The sequence below is a fragment of the Nematolebias whitei genome, chromosome 7 (genome assembly GCF_014905685.2).
Source record: "Nematolebias whitei isolate Nwh7 chromosome 7, NemWhi1, whole genome shotgun sequence".
NCBI lineage: Eukaryota > Metazoa > Chordata > Actinopteri > Cyprinodontiformes > Rivulidae > Nematolebias > Nematolebias whitei.
In genome coordinates, this window is record NC_056504.1 from 49957898 (window position 1) to 49974692 (window position 16795).

The window sequence follows — 16795 nt, forward strand, 5'->3', positions numbered from 1 at the left end:
AAGCAACCAATCACAGCACAGCCTTGTCCCACAGCAGCCAATCACAGCACAGCCTTGTCCCACAGCAACCAATTACAGCGCAGCTCAGGTCCTCCTCCCATCAATTCTGACTCTGGATCTGCGGCTACTTTTATCTTTTTTTACTTTTTAAAGTCCTAAAACTGCAAATAAATTTCAAAAACTATTTTGGTTCTAATGGGAGTTGGACCTCTGTTCTGCTCCAACATCAGATTTTTCAGCACCAACATGAGCCGATGCAGAGCTTTTGTTGATGAAGCGATTCGGCGGCGGCAGAGACAACATGCTTTACAACCAGAACAACAATCTGCTCAACGCCTCGCAGCCGTCCACGATACGTCTCTGCTGAAACTCGACGTTCTGCCGACAGGAAGCTCACGGGCTCGATACGTTTCAGATTCTGGGCTAAATTAAATTAAAGCCAAAAATCTGCACATAATTCAGATTTACAGTCTAAAAACAGATTTTATAGAAAACTCTGCTTGTTGATGAAACCGCTGATCCTTCTTAAAGGAGGATGGGTCCGAACCGACCCACCGGAGAACCAACGGATCCTGGGATCACCGATAATTTGGGTCCTGAGACTCGGACGTTCTGACCTCATTTGTCAGAGTTATAATCTAAGAAAACACAAACTGAGGAAGTTAATTTGGAACCTGCAGGAGTCAGATTACAGCAGATTACCAACTCTTTACAGTCGTTGGAGATTAAAGTGAGTTGATATTGAGATTTGATTATCAAAGGGATATTCTGGTCTTTTTAAAGTTGGTTAAGTGGAAATGTTCTGTTGTTTTAGCAGCGATTAAATGGTTAAATGACGGCGTTTGTAAGAATCACGGTGAAACTTCTGAAGATTTGAGATGTTTTATTACAACAGATTTGGATTAGCCGTTAGCTCGTTAATCCAGTCAGATTAAACTGATTCTACAAACTCAAGGAGTTATCTGCAGCAGGTAAGATGTTGATTACTCAGAACTTTTCCACAGAACCTCACTTGAAAATGTCCTGAACAAAATGAGAGTTGGATCTTTTGCTGCATCGTTGAGGTTTTATAGAACTGATGGATCGTGATGCGGGTCAGGATCTCAGCAGACCTGGATCAGGTTTTAGTTTTTACACGACCACATTAAAAACAAGAGAGACCTGCAGAGACTGCTGGGTAAGAGAAGTATCGTGGACTGACGCAACCGACTGAAGGTTTACCTTCAGGAGGCCCCGGAGGGGCGGAGCTAAATGAAAAGGTAAAAGTACTTGGTAGGTGTGGAGGGTCCCAGAGCCTGGGGGGGCGTGGGGTTGGTACGGCATGCTGGACATACTGAGGCGGTACTGCAGCAGCGCCAGCTGTTCACCCACAAACACAGGAGGGGGTCGACACGAGGAGAGAGGAAGAGCAGGGAGGGTGAGGAAGAGGAAGGTCAACATGAGGAGAAAAACAACAAAGAAACATTTGACCAAAAGACGACAGAAAACATCGACGGGCAGCTTCATCACTTCACTGATGAAGAGGAGGACACGCCTTCCTCTTCATCATCAAGGCGATGAAGAGGAGCTTCATCGGGGGGGGGGGGGGGGGGGGAGCTCGGCGGTGGAGATGAGAATCATTAAACGGTGGATCTTTGATGAACTCGGAGCTTAAATTAATTAATTTATCCGGAACATTTAGAGAAAACTTCAGGCGTCTCAGGACTGGATTCATTTTCCAGTTTGGGAACTTGTTGACCGTGAGAAGTTACTGAGTTAATATTTTTATCACAGAATAATTTTAGAAACATTTATTTCTTCAACACAGCAGTCTGTCTGTGTTCATCTTAAAAAACCTTTGAAGACGGTTTTTAGTTTTTGGAAGAGGAAATGACATCATGTCATGAAGCGCAGAGACGAATCGGGTGTTTTAAGAGTACGAGTACTCGAGTACCTCATGCTGGTACTGGTATCTGGACCCACTAAATAAATTCAGTTTAACGATTCTCATCACAAAAACAAACATTTAATCTGAGGAATGTTCACCAGGATCTGCAGAAGGGTTTCAACATTTCACCGTCTCCTCTGCAGATCGCTGGATGAACGTTCAGGCATCCAAACAAGATGGCCGCCACAGCTAACCGCCGTTAGCCTGTTATTCAGTTAATGTAAAGAAAACGAGGTAAACGGTCGTTCACTAAATTCTTTGTTCAGAGGAACACCAGCAGGAGGTTTGTCTGTGATGGACTTTAATCTTTATTTTTAATTAAAGATTGAAGTAAAGCTCTCCGAGGCTCTGGGCTCGGCCTCCTCTGGATCAGCGATGTTCAGTTTGGTTCATCCTGAAGCTCGTTGGTTCTGTTGGAGCGGGTCAGACCCACCACAGCCCCTCACAGGTGAGGCTTCATGTTGGTGTTCCTCGTGGAAGCGGTACACCCCCGGTGACGTGCAGCATGCAGGAGGTGGCAGGAAGCAGAAGCAGCTCGACACGAATCAAAACACCGATCGTTGACGCCGGCGGCGCCGAAGTTTATTGATCTGAGCGAACAGGAAGAAGGCGGAGCCAAACTTCACCTGCTCAGAAACAAACGGAACAAATCAAAATGAAGCTGTAGGGAGGAGCAGAGGCTGGTCTGTTACCATGGTAACTGGTGGGGAACACCAGCAGTTGCAGGGGAAGGGGGGGGGGGGGGTCAGCCAATCAGCAGCCAGCTGTGCGAGCAGGTGGGGGGGATAAATGTCTTACCTTTACCTGAGGAGACTGGAGCTTCTGGTACATCTCCAGGGAGTAATGATGGAGCCAGATCTCCACAAACATCTACAAACAAACAACAGATTTAATGTCAACTTCTGCTAAACTTTCTTGTGGATCGTTTCCAAACTGAAACGGTTAAAACTTTTATTGAATTTTTGGTCATTTGTGACGTCGACACGTCTTTAAAGTGTTTTTATAATCTGTTCTTCAAACGTTACGACAAACAAAAAGTTTCCATTTAGAGTTAAAAAAAAAAAAACTCACGAGTGACATAATCTGGTAATAATCTGCCGTTTAGTCTTCAGAGGTCTGAAGCACAGCCAGATTATAATCTGGATTATATTATTATTATTACTATAATCAGTGTTCTCAACCAGAGAATAAGATGTTTAAACGTTCTACACTCTTCTTATTCAGACCTGGAAACACGACGGAGGAACTCCAGTTTAGTTGTTTTATGGACCAAAGTTCGGTTTTGAAATGTTTGACGATAATTTCTCGTTTACAAACATGAGCTGAAAACTGAACTAAAACATCCAGATTACAGGGAGGGCTGGATTATCGGAAGGAAGGAACCTCCAGGTCCCTGCCTTCAAAATAAAAGACTCATTTTCACGCCTGAACAGGAAGTGTGAGTTAAACGAAAGAAGGTTGAATCATCTCTTCTGGACCAGATTCTTTAAGGAAGAAAAGAGTTAATCCTTGAAGTCGACGCGTCTCACCTGCAGAAGCGTCTCGGACCTCCAGATCTCCTGCGCTGCGGGGTCTGCGTTCACCGACGGCTGATGGAAGATGTGATGCTTCAGGAGGCTGGGACTGTGGACGCCGTAACCGGAGAAAGATCCACCGGAGGGTCTGAGGAGAAAACAGCTGGAGTTACTAAAACGTCCAGAGGACCCGACTTAATCTCGTCAGTTACAAACCGGAACAAATGTTTGTCTTAACCACTCGTCTGTTTTAACTCCGTGGTTACGACTAAACCAACCAGAGGAGCGTCGTTTCCTGTGACGACAACTCGTCGCTGATCGATTTCAGCTGAAAGCTGCTGAAGTTTCAATAAGTAAATCGTTGTTTGAGCTGCTCACCTTTGCTGAAAACAGCTGAAATGTGTAGAAACAGCTGAACAGAGCAGAAATGTAGCAGAAAGAAGCCGACAGTCAGAGGCTGAATAATTATAAAAAACATGACATTAGCAAAAGAAAAAGCCAAAACTATTTGAAAGAATCACAAAAAGTGAAAATTATCTAAACAGAAAGAAAGCAGAAAAAGGACTAAAATTAGCAGATTATATAAAAAGTAGCTGAAAACAGCCGAGGCAGACAACAGCTGAAACGAGCAGCAATAGGCTTTAAACAGCTAAAGGCTTTGAAGGAAGAGGAGGAGGGCGTCATTCATTTTCAAAGAGAAAAACATGGCCGACAAAGCTAAAGGTTTCAGAACGGTCCCTGCAGGAAAGTCCTGAATGAGCCGAACGTTTTGGTTGAAACAGAACAAAGACTGTGGGACGAGTTACGAGCTGAAAAACAGACCGAGAAACATTCAAACAACAAGTGTGATGGTTTAGTCCAGGGGGGTCCGGTTCTGGAGGGCCCCCACCCTCTGTTTCTCTGCTACAACACACCTGATCTGAATCAATGAGTACTGAACGGGCCACAGCAGAACCAGGTGTGAAACAGGTAAAACCTGCAGGATGGGGGCCCTCTAGAACCTGGTCTGGACACCCCCGGTTCTGTCCTAAACAAGTTTTAGTGGTCGTTACAAATTCTGGTGTTCCTCAGGGTTCACAAGAAAACTAAACATTTGAGATGACGTTCTGACAGTCTGATGAAGCCGGGTCGGTGCCAGTACCGCGGTGAGGCAGCCGTCACGGAGCCTCTGGAGTCGAAGAACGGGGATGGGGGGACGCTTCCTTCAGTGGGGAGGAAGTACTTCAGGTACATGTCCACCAGGACAAAGTAGGCGCTGTCCGTCGAGCCGCCGGGCTGGCCCTGAGGAAAGTTCTGAAACAGAAAAACTTGTTTTTATTGATGAAAAACGTTGGTGGAGCAGCTTCCGTCAGGATCGACGTCTGCTGAACTCACCATCGGTGCGATGAGACAGTAGGCGAAATGAAACATGAAGAACTCAAACGGATCTGCAGGAAGCTGAGGAATAATCTCAGATGTAACTTTAAATCATCGTCTCGCCTGCAGCTCCAAGTGCTCGTGTTTAAACGTGAATTAAACCCCGTCAACCGGGTTTCAACAAGTTATTTTAGCTTAAAGAACGAGTTGACGGACTGGGTTTGTGAAGGATACTGAGGGCGATGTTCAGGGTCAGGACCCCCGACGGGGGGAACTGCAGCTTGTTGTGGAACAGAGGACAGTCGGGGAGAACCCCCTCCTGGATGCAGGCCTTCACAGGACCCTGAAAAACAAAGTCCAGGGATCAGAACCGAGACAAATATAAACTCTGAAGCAGCTTTTAGGATAAACTCATGAGACCTGGATGATTCTGAATCAGTTTTTAAATGTTAAAATGGATTTTATTGCTCTGCAAGAGAGGTGGCGAAGCAGCTGCTTCGGTGCCTTTTGTCCCAGCAGGGTTACCGTAGCTTCCTGTGGTAGAAGCAAATCTGTTTTTTCTGAGCTGAACCCTGAAGATTATCAGTCTCTAAATGATGGTTGAAGCCATCAGAAGCTGACTGAAACGTTTGTGTAGAAAATTAACACAATGCTAAGCGAGTTAGCTTTGCTATGGCATTTTCTGTGTTAAGTTAGCATCTACGCTAACAGCTGAGTAAACCAAATGTTTACACTCACTGTTGTTGCATCAGACTAAACTTTTCCTGTTTGAGGTCAGTTAGGAGGATTTACTAAATTATTTTAATCCCATAAAAAAACAATTTCTTTATCATTTCCTTCGAAGTCACAAATTCACAACCATGTTCTCAGTATTTGGTTTCATTAAATAGATTTGGGTCGAACATTCAATTCAATTCACAAATACTTTATTAATCACAAAGGGAAATTAATTGTTGTTGTAGCTCTTCTTGGTTTCATTTGTTGTTCTAGATGCTGATGGCTTTGGGCAGGAAGGATCTCTTGTAGCAGTCCGTCCCACAGCGAACCTAACTGCCGGGGGACGATCTCGGTACTCCCGCTGTCACGAGCCGTGTTTCCCGCCACCTCCAAGATCTCAGCGGTCAGGCACTCGAGCATTGCCTCCAGGTAGACGGGAATGCATCCACGGCACCTCCTTTTCAACTCTTTCGGGATTTGGGGCTGTAGTTTAGGTATTATTTGGGCTTTTAATAGGTTAATCAGCTGCTCCCAGTAGTAGAAAACCACCTTGTTGTTATGGTTACGCATCATAACAAATGTCCAAAAGTAAAAAAAAGTTTCAGTAAAAATCCTTCCAGCAGCACAGCATCTGATACCAGAGGAAGTAATCATCCGGAAAAAAAAATCAATTTACATGCAGAAAAAAAAGAGTAATTATAGTTTTCAAAAGCAAAATCTCAGAATGAATGTGAGAGTTACTCCAACATGCAGCCACCTTGAGCGGCGCAGTTCAGATTAAAACTTCTGGATCTCCTTCAAAAGCTTCTAACAACGGTTTGCTGGATTTTTGTGTAATTCCTCCTGACAGAACTGGACCTGAATCAGAGTTTATTTACGTTTAAAACAAAAATTAAGTCATTTTAATTTGTAGACTTATATTTTTGTTTCCTTCAGTTTCAAGTCGAGTCAAATTTATTTATAAAGCACATTTAAAAACAGCAACTGTTACCAATGAGCTTAACAATAAAAATCCATGGGAGTAACTTAATGAAAAAAATAATACCAATAATTAATTAAAGCAGCTACAGAATGCTGCAGATTGAACTAACTTTAAAAGGTTATCCCAAATAATACAGTGAATATTTCAAACCACAGGCTGAGTTTGGGTAATGAATGTTCTTACCGGCAGATAGTTGACGGGGATTTCATATTTATACTCTTCTGACTGAAGTTTATACACCAGCTTCATCATCGGGCCTCTGGAAAACAAGAGAGAAAACTGATGTTCGATCTGGATCAAATGAAGACTTGTGTGCGAGTATAGAACTGTAAGTACCCCGGGTTCAGAAAGTCCAAGACGACGCTGTAGTCGCTGCATCGTGCGCTAACGAGACGCAGGTTCCAGCCGGCGATGACGCCGTCCAGACTGCCAAACATGCTCTCCATCAGCCAGGGGAAGATCAGGTGCAGCTCCTGCAGGAACACAGATCAGAGCCTGCAGACCGAATCGTGCAGCCTACAACGACCATGATGCAGCAGTCTGCTGTTCAGTTTCTGTACCTTGGCAGGATATTCATCGATGATCCTAACCAGATCCTGGCATCGCTGCAGGAGAGGTTTGGTGGTAGAATCAGCTTTAAGGTTCGCCTGGAAAACATCACAAATCAAACTTTATGCAATATGTGAACACGTGCTGCCCGAGGACTAACCCAGGTCAGAAGATCATGTCGGTCCAGACTCACCAGCAGGAAACTGGGCTGCTGCAGCGTTGGAGCCGCCATGTTTGTAGTCTTGTTTTATTTCAGTCCAGTCCAGTCCAGTGAATCCTGCCTGGACACGAACAGGCAACAAGAGGTTCTTTTAAACCGAGCTGAAACTGATGCTATTCCATTCTGCTGAAAACAAAGAGTTCACTGAGAAAATCAGACAGAAAAACAAGTTTGTTCTGTTAAATGACTGAAAACAAACACGAGTCTGAAAAACTACCATTAGCCTACATGCTAACTAAAGAGCAACTTAAACTAAGAGGCGGCCGTAAAACTCTCCTATCAACACGGAAACTACAACATAAATAATTTAACTCCTGACAAACATCTCCTCACCGTATCAACGAAGGAAAACCAACGTTTGGTCTGTCTTTCTACAAACCGCGCACTGTTGGCTCAGTTTTTATCAGTTCAAAGGGCGGCGAGCCGCTACTTCTTCTTCTACGGTTCATTTACAGCAGGCGGTTACGTGTTTGTATGCGTTACTGCCATCTGCTGATCAAAAGAAGAATTACAACTGCATTAATTATATTATTATTGATAAAATTAAAAAAAATTGTGATATATATTTAGCATTATTTAAAGTGACGGTTTTAGTTCTGATTGGAAAAGTTAAAAATGATACGTGTCCTTATTAAATATGTGTTTTTTCTTTCTTTCTGTGATTCAGTTAAATTAAAAGTAGTCTGTGCCTCAGATAAATAGTGTCAGATTATTTATATGGTTTTGTTTTTTTTGGTAACTTATTCAAGTTTTGTTAACTTGTTCAGTGCCCTGAGATTACTTCTGTTGTGACTTGGCGCTGTATAAATAAACTGAATTGAATTAAAAAAAAAATTAACTTGCAGGTTAAAACAGAGGTTAAAACAATGACTTCACATTTTACTGATCAATCTTATTTTTAAAGATATTGGTGCAGAAATATTAGTTAAGTCAAACCGTGTTATTTTTGATATATAAACAACTTAACTATTAAAAAACTGGGTGTCTGATCAACAGTTCTTTGGGCTTTACAAACTTTTTCTTAATGTAGTTGCTTTTGTGCTCATTTTCAGTCTTTGAAAGATTTACTAAGGTCTGGCTGCTTGGAAGAAAAATGAAGATTAAGGATGGACCAGGAGTTTTGCACAGTGGCTTTCTTGTTATTAACTTATATATGTCTGTATAATAAAGTTATACAATAAAGGTTTTAATTTGGACTCAAGCTAAACGCAAAGAAAAACAAAAAACACAGAAAACACAAATAATTTTATTTTATTGTAAAATAAGTTTTCATTAGTATTTTTTCCGTATAAAACTTCGTTACTGTAGATTTCAACACCGAGGTGAAATGTTGGAAAACAAACAGTTGTTTACATAAAAACACACCAATTATTATAAATTTTACTTTAAAATGCAAACAAAGTTGTTGTTTTATTACACATGGGAACATACAGTGCTTTGAGAAAGTATTCAGCCCCTTGAACTTTTCAACCTTTCACCACATTTCAGGCTTCAAACATAAAGATGTAAAATTTTAATTTTTTGTGAAGAATCAACAACAAGTGGGACACAATTGTGAAGTGGAATGAAATTTATTGCATGCGTCAAACTTTTTTAACAAATAAAAAACTGAAAAGTGGGGCGTGCAATATTATTGGGCCCCTTTACTTTCAGAGCAGCAAACTCAGTCCAGAAGTTCAGTGAGGATCTATGAATGATCCAATGTTGTCCCAAATGACTGATGATGATAAATAGAATCCACCTGTGTGTAATCAAGTCTCCGTATAAATGCACCTGCTCTGTGATAGTCTCAGTGTTCTGTTCAAAGCCAAGAGAGCATCATGAAGACCAAGGAACACACCAGGCAGGTCCGAGATACAGTTGTGGAGAAGTTCAAAGCCGGATTTGGATACAAAAAGATTTCCCAAGCTTGAAACATCCCAAGGAGCACTGTGCAAGCAATCATATTGAAATGGAAGGAGTATGAGACCACTGCAAATCTACCAAGACCCGGCCGTCCCTCTAAACTTTCATCTGGAACAAGGAGAAGACTGATCAGAGATGCAGCCAAGAGGCCCATGATCACTCTGGATGAACTGCAGAGATCTACAGCTGAGGTGGGAGAGTCTGTCCATAGGACAACAATCAGTCGTACACTGCACAAACCTGGCCTTTATGGAAGAGTGGCAAGAAGAAAGACATTTCTCAAAGAGTTGTTTAAAGTTTGTCACCTGGGAGACACCAAACATGTGGAAGAAGGTGCTCTGGTCACATGAAACCAAAATCCAACTGTCTGGCCACAATGCAAAACGATATGTTTGATGTAAAAGCAACACAGCTCATCACCCTGAACACACCATCCCCACTGTCAGACATGGTGGTGGCAGAATCATGGTTTGGGCCTGCTTTTCATCAGCAGGGACAGGGAAGATGGTCAGAATTGATGGAAGATGGATGGAGTCAAATACAGGACCATTCTGGAAGAAAACCTGTTAGAGTCTGCAAGAGACCTGAGACTGGGACGGAGATTTATCTTCCAACAAGACAATGATCCAAAACATAAAGACACATCTACAATGGAATGGTTCACAAATAAACGTATCCAGGAGTTGGAATGGCCAAGTCAAAGTATTAACGTAAGGGGGCCCAATAATAGTGCACGCCCCACTTTTCAGTTTTTTATTTGTTAAAAAAGTTTGACACATGCAATAAATTTCATTCCACTTCACGATTGTGTCCCACTCGTTGATGATTCTTCACAAAAAATTAAAATTTTATATCTTTACGTTTGAAGCCTGAAATGTGGCAAAAGGTTGAAAAGTTCAAGGGGGCTGAATACTTTCTCAAGGCACTGTATGTGTGTGAGTTCACTGAGACTTTATTTCCTACATGATCTCAGAACAGAAAAACCTTCTTAGAGTCTTAGGAGGATAATTCAGTTAAAAACATTTAAATCTGAAGCTTTTCCTGATTTTTTTTCTTTCGTAAACATCTGAAGACAAAAAGTCAGCTGAAAAATAAAATCATCTTCCGATTCATAATCTGAAAAAACTTCAGATTATTTAAAAACACGGAGTAAATATGTTTTCACCACCTTTAAACCTGCTGCAAATTAAAACCTTTAAAATAATTTGATCCACATTATGATCTCTGCATTTATTAAAAAACAAACGGTTCCTGACGTTTTTCCTTGAAAGAGTTGAAAAACGTTGAACACGTTTCGTCGTCGTGTTGATTTTATTTTTTCATGTTTTTCGCTGCAGAAAGAAACTGACTAAATAAATTCCCTGCAGGTTTTAAAACAAAAAGGTTTCCTGATTTTAAAGCTGAACAAAAATTAAACGCGTTTTAGAAATGTGTTTAAATTTGTCCCTCGCTGATTTTCAACGAGAAATCCTGAAAAGTAAAAACTTTTCAAACAGAAAAAAAAAAAACGTTTTTGTTGCTTCAGTTGTTGCAGATTTTTTTAAGTTATAGAAAAATAATTTTTGTCTGAAAAAAGGCGACGGACTTCAGATCCGCTCGTGGTGGAAATCAGATTTGCGTTCTTGCCGGGGTGTTCCACACCCTGCTGCTGCCCTTGGGTCAAAACGACCACAGGTTCTACAACAGGCCAGGCGGGTCGTTTCGAGCCCAGGGCAGCAGGAGGGTCTGTGAGGAGCTGAAACATCCCATAATATTCTCTAAAAGCCTTGAAGAGGGTTTTATTAATGTTTGTGTCTAATGGACAGAGAAATGATATAAACTCAAACAAACGAACTTTAACTGGTTTCACTTTTAAAACGATCGTTAAAAAATCCACTTTGATCAGAACCAGTTGTTGTTTTTTAATAAACTTATCAAACGGTCTCAGATGGACCCGTCCTTGTCCTCTGCAGGACCTGCTGTCCTTCAAGATGTCTCTGTGTCCTCCAGGGGACTAAAGGGGGGTCTCGGGGGGGCTGTCCCTCCTCACCCGGGCCTTGCGGTTCTCCTGTTTCAGTTTCAGAACCCGGAGTTTCTGCTGCCGGCGCTTCTCGCGGTGCCACAGCTGCTCGCACTCGTCCACGCTCAGACCCGCGGCCCCCACCATCTGCAGGTCTTTGTAGCTCCTCAGAGGGGGCTGCCACGAGTTCCTGAGGCCCGACACAGAACCGCCCGACTGGCCCAGGAACCCAGAGAGTCCTCCTCCAGTTGTGCCGGTCCTGGACAGGCCCGGGGGAGCAGGGGGGTCGCTGTGGTTCTGCAGGTAGTGCGTGGGGTGGAGACTGTGGTTGGGGATGACGTGAAGGCGGTACCGGGTCAGAACCACGCTGTAGGAGTGCTCGTGGCTGGTGCAGGTGTAGAGGCCAGCGTTGCTTAGGTCCAGGCGTTGAACCAGCAACCCTCTCTTCAGGGGCAGGAACCGGTCTTCAGGGTCCTGAGGAAGCTGAGAGAAGAGACGTTCAGGAGGTCCATTTTATCACAAAGTTTAAAATCTAATAAAATATTTTCCACATTTTCACACAAACTGAGGAAATTTACTGTTCAGGGGCGGAGCCACCAGGTGTCTGAAGCCCCGCCCACCTGAGCCAGGTGATCAAGGGAAGAAGTCCAAACAGGAAAATGAAGACCTGACAGCACTTAGAGTGTCTGTTGGGGAGGACTCTCAGCTACTACCACACAAAGTTTCACACTTTTTTGTTTTTGTCCGTTAGCTGTGGCGGCCATCTTAAACTGGGTTGTCTTCAAACGTCAATTAGATGTAAACAAAAAAACATCGTTTACCATGAGACTAAAACTATGTCCAGAGGTTCATCAGATATTTTGCTAACAGATGGACAAGCGCAGCTAACAAAGACACCATGTCCATACGGTCCACCTCAGAGTGATTTCACCGATTCATTTATTATTAAAACTTTGAAATGGTCGTGGCGACGGGACGCTCGTCTCACCTGTCTGAGAGTTTTGTCCCGGCCGTCTGACACCGTCCACCGGAGCTCGGCCTGCAGAGACCGAGGGACGCACTCCAGGAAGGTGGCGTTTCCCTCCACGCCGTAGACCTCCTTCACCGCCACCGAATCTGAATCTGACGGAGAAGCAAGAGACGAACTGATCACGTGAAGAGTTTTCGACTGCAGAGAAGAAATAAAGTGTCATGGATCAGAACGAGGACAGAGACTCTGCAGCTACACAGGACGTCTCTGCCCCAAGACACCGGGACTTTGGTGCTATTGGAGGAATACGGTGAGACCAAAACTGATCATCTGCAACATTAACATCAGTTCTGTTCTCCGCTCTTTAACTTTAAACACACACTTCAGTTTAAAAACAAACATTTCAGTTTTATCTACAAAAAGAAGAATCGACCAATCGGAGTGTGTCGTTTCTGAGAACACACACACAGTTCTCAAAGACAGTGAGACAGTGGACATCCTTACCGTCCTCTGAAACCGGACACTGACTCCAGGGGTCTCCGTACTTCACATCCTGTCTGCGAGCCCGCCTGACGCACAAACACAAACACACAAACATCATTGTCGGCTGACGAGCGTTTCCTCTGAGGGCAAACTTCAACCTGGACCTGAGCACGAGTTCGAAGGCTAAACAAAACTCTCCGTTCCTCCTGCTGGGAGACAAGTCCTTGAACGCACCATGACAGGTGTGTGAGGTGGAACCACGTCTTACTGTTTAACTGCAGCTGATCAGACATTTACCGTCCGTGAACTTAGATCTGTGCTGCTTCTGATCCAGTTAGAAACTAAACCTGAACATTTAAACCAGGAAACCTGCTTCAGACAGAAGACACGAGCGAAGAGCAGGAAGTGATGAAGAGGACGAAAGAAGACACGAGCTAAGAGCAGGAAGTGATGAAGAGGACGAAAGAAGACACGAGCGAAGAGCAGGAAGTGATGAGGAGGATAAAAGAAGACACGAGCGAAGAGCAGGAAGTGATGAAGAGGATGAAAAAAGACTAGCGAAGAGCAGGAAGTGATGAAGAGGACGAAAGAAGACACGAGCAAAGAGCAGGAAGTGAAGAAGAGGACGAAATCTGGTTAATCTGATCTGCTGGAGTGAAAAGAACATCAGCAGACGGTTTGTTGTTTCAGTAAAGTTTGTAAATTTATTTATTTTCTGTCTGAACGATTCAAAGATTTGGATTTACTGGTTTAAACATGAAAACCATCAATAGGACTGGAACTGGGAGAAAAATCACCCAAAATTTAAAGAAAAACCCAGAACGACCTGAGAAAGACGGGAGAAGTTCCAGGAAACTGCTCGGAGAGGAAACGGTCCACGTTTTAAAAACTAATTATTTCGTCTCAACAGGAGTCCCTTCTAAAATAAATTAGAATCTGTTCCAGCCGTCATCCCAACACGCACAGCGCTCACCGTTACGGTGTTTCTGCATCACGGACCCTCTCTGACCCACTTCAACCATATGCTCTTCGGTTGTACCAAAACCAAAACCAGGCTGAAGCTCAGAGCAGATCGGACTTCTTCAGTCCTGGACCCTAAACTCTGGACCAGTCTGCTCCCGTCATCAGACAGACCGCTTCACTTCCTGTTTTTAAAACACACCTGTTTTCACTGATGTTTGACAAAGTGTGATCTGATTTATAATCCAGGTGTTTCTCACTGTGTTTGTGTTTTTTATGTTTTTATTTTTGATACTTTTGTTTCATCTTGTTATTTTTTACTTGATGATGTGATTTTATTGTTAAGCTCGTTGGTAACAGCTGCTGTTTTAAAAGTGCTTTATAAATAAATTTGACTTTTACTGCTCGTCTGGAGTCTGGTGGTGGAGGCAGCAGGTCCAGGAGAGAAACCCCGACCACAGAGGACATCTGACCCCCCCTCCAGAGAGTTCTGGGTCTGTCAGTGGGTGGAGCCTGGAAAACCTCCAACAGGAGGTGTCCTGATCAGATGAACCTCCTCAGCCGACTCCTGTGATGCAAAGGAGCAGCAGCTCTACTCCGAGCCCCCCCACCCTATTGAGGAAATTAATATCAGCCACTTGGATCCAGCATCTGGTTCTTTTGGTCCTGATCCAAACCTCAAGACCACAGGTGAGGTTTGGAAACAGCTGCAGAAAGAAAAGCTTTGCAGAGAGTGGTGAAGGCTGCACAGAAGATGTTGGAGTCAGTCTCCCCACCATCACAGACATCTACACCTCCAGATGCAGGAAGAGGACCACCTGCATCATGGAGGACCACACTCACCCAGCACACACACTTTTTGCCCCGCTCCCCTGAGGAAGGAGGTTGTTAAGTTAAGTGTATTAAGTGTAGAACCACTAGACTGAGGAACAGCTTCTACCCTGAGGCTGTTAGACTCATGAATCTCTAACCAGAAGAATCACATCATGTTGCTGCTGATCTGTTTCATGTTGCTGCTGATCTTGCTGTGTTCATTCATGTTTGACGTATTGTTTTAATGCTATTAGTGCTTAGTGTATATTTAGTTGATGTTTTTCTTAGTTCACATCTTGGATGTTATTATTGTTTTTCTTTTACATTTTATTGTTGATGTAACTGGGACTCTGTGTACATAATTTCGTTCCACCACATGTACCACATGAGGTGGAATGACAAAAAATCTTGAAAGTAGACAGACCAGTAAATCCAGAGCTTTGTTGTTCAAGCAAACTCTTTCTTCACCACAGAAGAACCAGCCCAACATCCTCATTACTGAGAAAGAGGCCCCCATCCACTGATCCCCCTCAATCCTACCATCACTCACGCCCAGATACCTGACCTCCTCCACCTGAGAGAAAAACACCCACACACACACACACACACACACACACACACCTGGAGGGACTAATCCACCCAGTTCAGGTTGAGGACCGTGGCAGTTCTGTCCAGTACCTTCTGTTCAAGGTGAATCCACCGGACACCGCCCTCATGCTTTTCAAAAATCTACTTTCTCCCTCAGATGGTGCTGATGTCCTTCACCTTCTCCCAGGTGAACAGGTAAAAACCTCAAACACACCTGTAGTTGGTGAGCGGCACGGCGAGACGTGAACGCTGTTCATATTATAAAAACATCTTCAGATGAGTGAGCAGGTCTGAGACTACTGGACCAGTCTACACCCCGCCCCCCCGAGCGCCTCTACCTCCTGCTGGTGGGGAAGTATCTGGAGCAGGTCTGTCCGTCCCAGGAGCAGTAAGGGTCTCTGGCCAGGCAGCACTCGGCGCAGTCCGATCCATAAAACTCGCACCTCTCCAGGCCCAGCTGGGCCACGCCGAGCTCACTGGACACATACAGCTGGTCCTGTGGGGACAAACATCGTCTTCAGATCGTTTCAGGACTCGTCCCGTGTGGACGTTTCTCTGTCGTCTTGGTCTCGTCTTCCCAGAACAATTCAAACAGCTGTTTTAAAACCTCGTGAACCTGAACGACAGCTGACAGGAGAGCCTGACCTCAACAAATCAGACAATTATTTCTTAAATAACGTTTTATCCAACTCGATTCATTCTTAAACCAGTTTGATTAATTCTTAAACCAGTTTGATTAATTCTTAAACCAGTCTCTCTGGTCTGAGACGGGTGGAGACATTAAACTGTCTGAACTCTCTGATTTTCTGTTGCGGTCTCACTCTTGGCTGCGCACATTATTTTACCGTCCACACTGTACCCAGCTCGGCCATCTTTGTACCGCCCCCATGTTTATGGTTTAATCTGGTTTATGGTTTAATCTGGTGTTCACTTTAGACATGAGGCAGATTTCCATCAGATTTTAAATAAATAAGATTTATCATCGTTGGGTTTTGAAGGACTGGAGCTCCAGTGGGTGTCGAGACACAGCTGGAGCATTTTAAAACTGCAGAAACTAAATCAGGAAGGCTCAAGGCATCCACAGCTTCAAAAATAAATACGTTGCATAAATCTAGAGAGAGTTTAAAAATCATGAGACGAGGCTGAGAGCCTCCGAGACTCACGGCAGGAAATTAAACCCCTGAGAACGTTCTGAGACATTTTGGAGACGTCGTCATAAATTCTGTCCAACTCCCAGAGAGATGCTGCATTTACTCTTTCGAGCTCACGTTAGTCACAATTATTAATGTGCACCAACATACGTGAAGTTTAAGAATTAAATGGAAAATACTCGTCCTCCATCTTAAATCAAGCTTAAATCAAGCTTAAATCAAACTTAAATCAAACTTAAATCAAGCTTAAATCAAGCTTAAATCAAACTTAAATCAAATTTAAATCAAACTTAAATCAAACTTAAATCAAACTTAAATCAAACTTAAATCAAATTTAAATCAAACTTAAATCAAACTTAAATCATGCAGAGAAAATCAACAAGACAACAAGAGGACAACAAAAAGACAACAGGAGGACAACAGGAGGACAACAAGAGGACAACAAGAGGATAACATGAGAACAACAAGAGGACAACAGGTGAACAACAAGAGGACAACAGGAGGACAACAGGAGAACAACAAGAGGACAACAAGAGGACAACAAGAGGACAACAGGAGGACAACAAGAGGACAACAGGAGGACAACAACAGGACAACAAAAGAACAACAGGAGAACAACAAGAGGACAACAGGAGGACAACAACAGGACAACAGGAGGACA

At 43.4% G+C, this 16795-nt stretch overlaps 2 protein-coding genes across 3 annotated transcripts in view; both read right to left on the reverse strand.

Annotated features, from left to right (window-relative positions):
• Positions 1-7309, reverse strand: part of smpd4 (sphingomyelin phosphodiesterase 4) — an 11121-nt gene extending 3812 nt beyond the window's left edge. The window contains exons 1-10 of one of the 2 annotated variants that reach the window (XM_037679729.1): positions 7239-7309; positions 7057-7143; positions 6833-6969; positions 6680-6755; positions 5032-5140; positions 4816-4868; positions 4583-4734; positions 3457-3589; positions 2726-2797; positions 1270-1359 (exon numbers count right to left, since the gene is read on the reverse strand). In XM_037679729.1, coding sequence (XP_037535657.1) covers positions 1270-1359; positions 2726-2797; positions 3457-3589; positions 4583-4734; positions 4816-4868; positions 5032-5140; positions 6680-6755; positions 6833-6969; positions 7057-7143; positions 7239-7277 — 948 coding nt within the window. In that variant the 5' untranslated portion in view covers positions 7278-7309. The remainder of the gene's footprint in view (positions 1-1269; positions 1360-2725; positions 2798-3456; positions 3590-4582; positions 4735-4815; positions 4869-5031; positions 5141-6679; positions 6756-6832; positions 6970-7056; positions 7144-7238) is intronic. The other variant, XM_037679730.1, reaches the window with a different exon arrangement.
• A 3854-nt stretch (positions 7310-11163) lies between these two features.
• si:dkey-49n23.1 (semaphorin-3D) overlaps positions 11164-16795 on the reverse strand; it is a 17262-nt gene continuing 11630 nt past the window's right edge. Inside the window, exons 13-16 of the mRNA XM_037679927.1 lie at positions 15322-15479; positions 12644-12708; positions 12158-12291; positions 11164-11652 (exon numbers count right to left, since the gene is read on the reverse strand). Of these exons, the coding sequence (XP_037535855.1) occupies positions 11164-11652; positions 12158-12291; positions 12644-12708; positions 15322-15479 (846 nt within the window). The remainder of the gene's footprint in view (positions 11653-12157; positions 12292-12643; positions 12709-15321; positions 15480-16795) is intronic.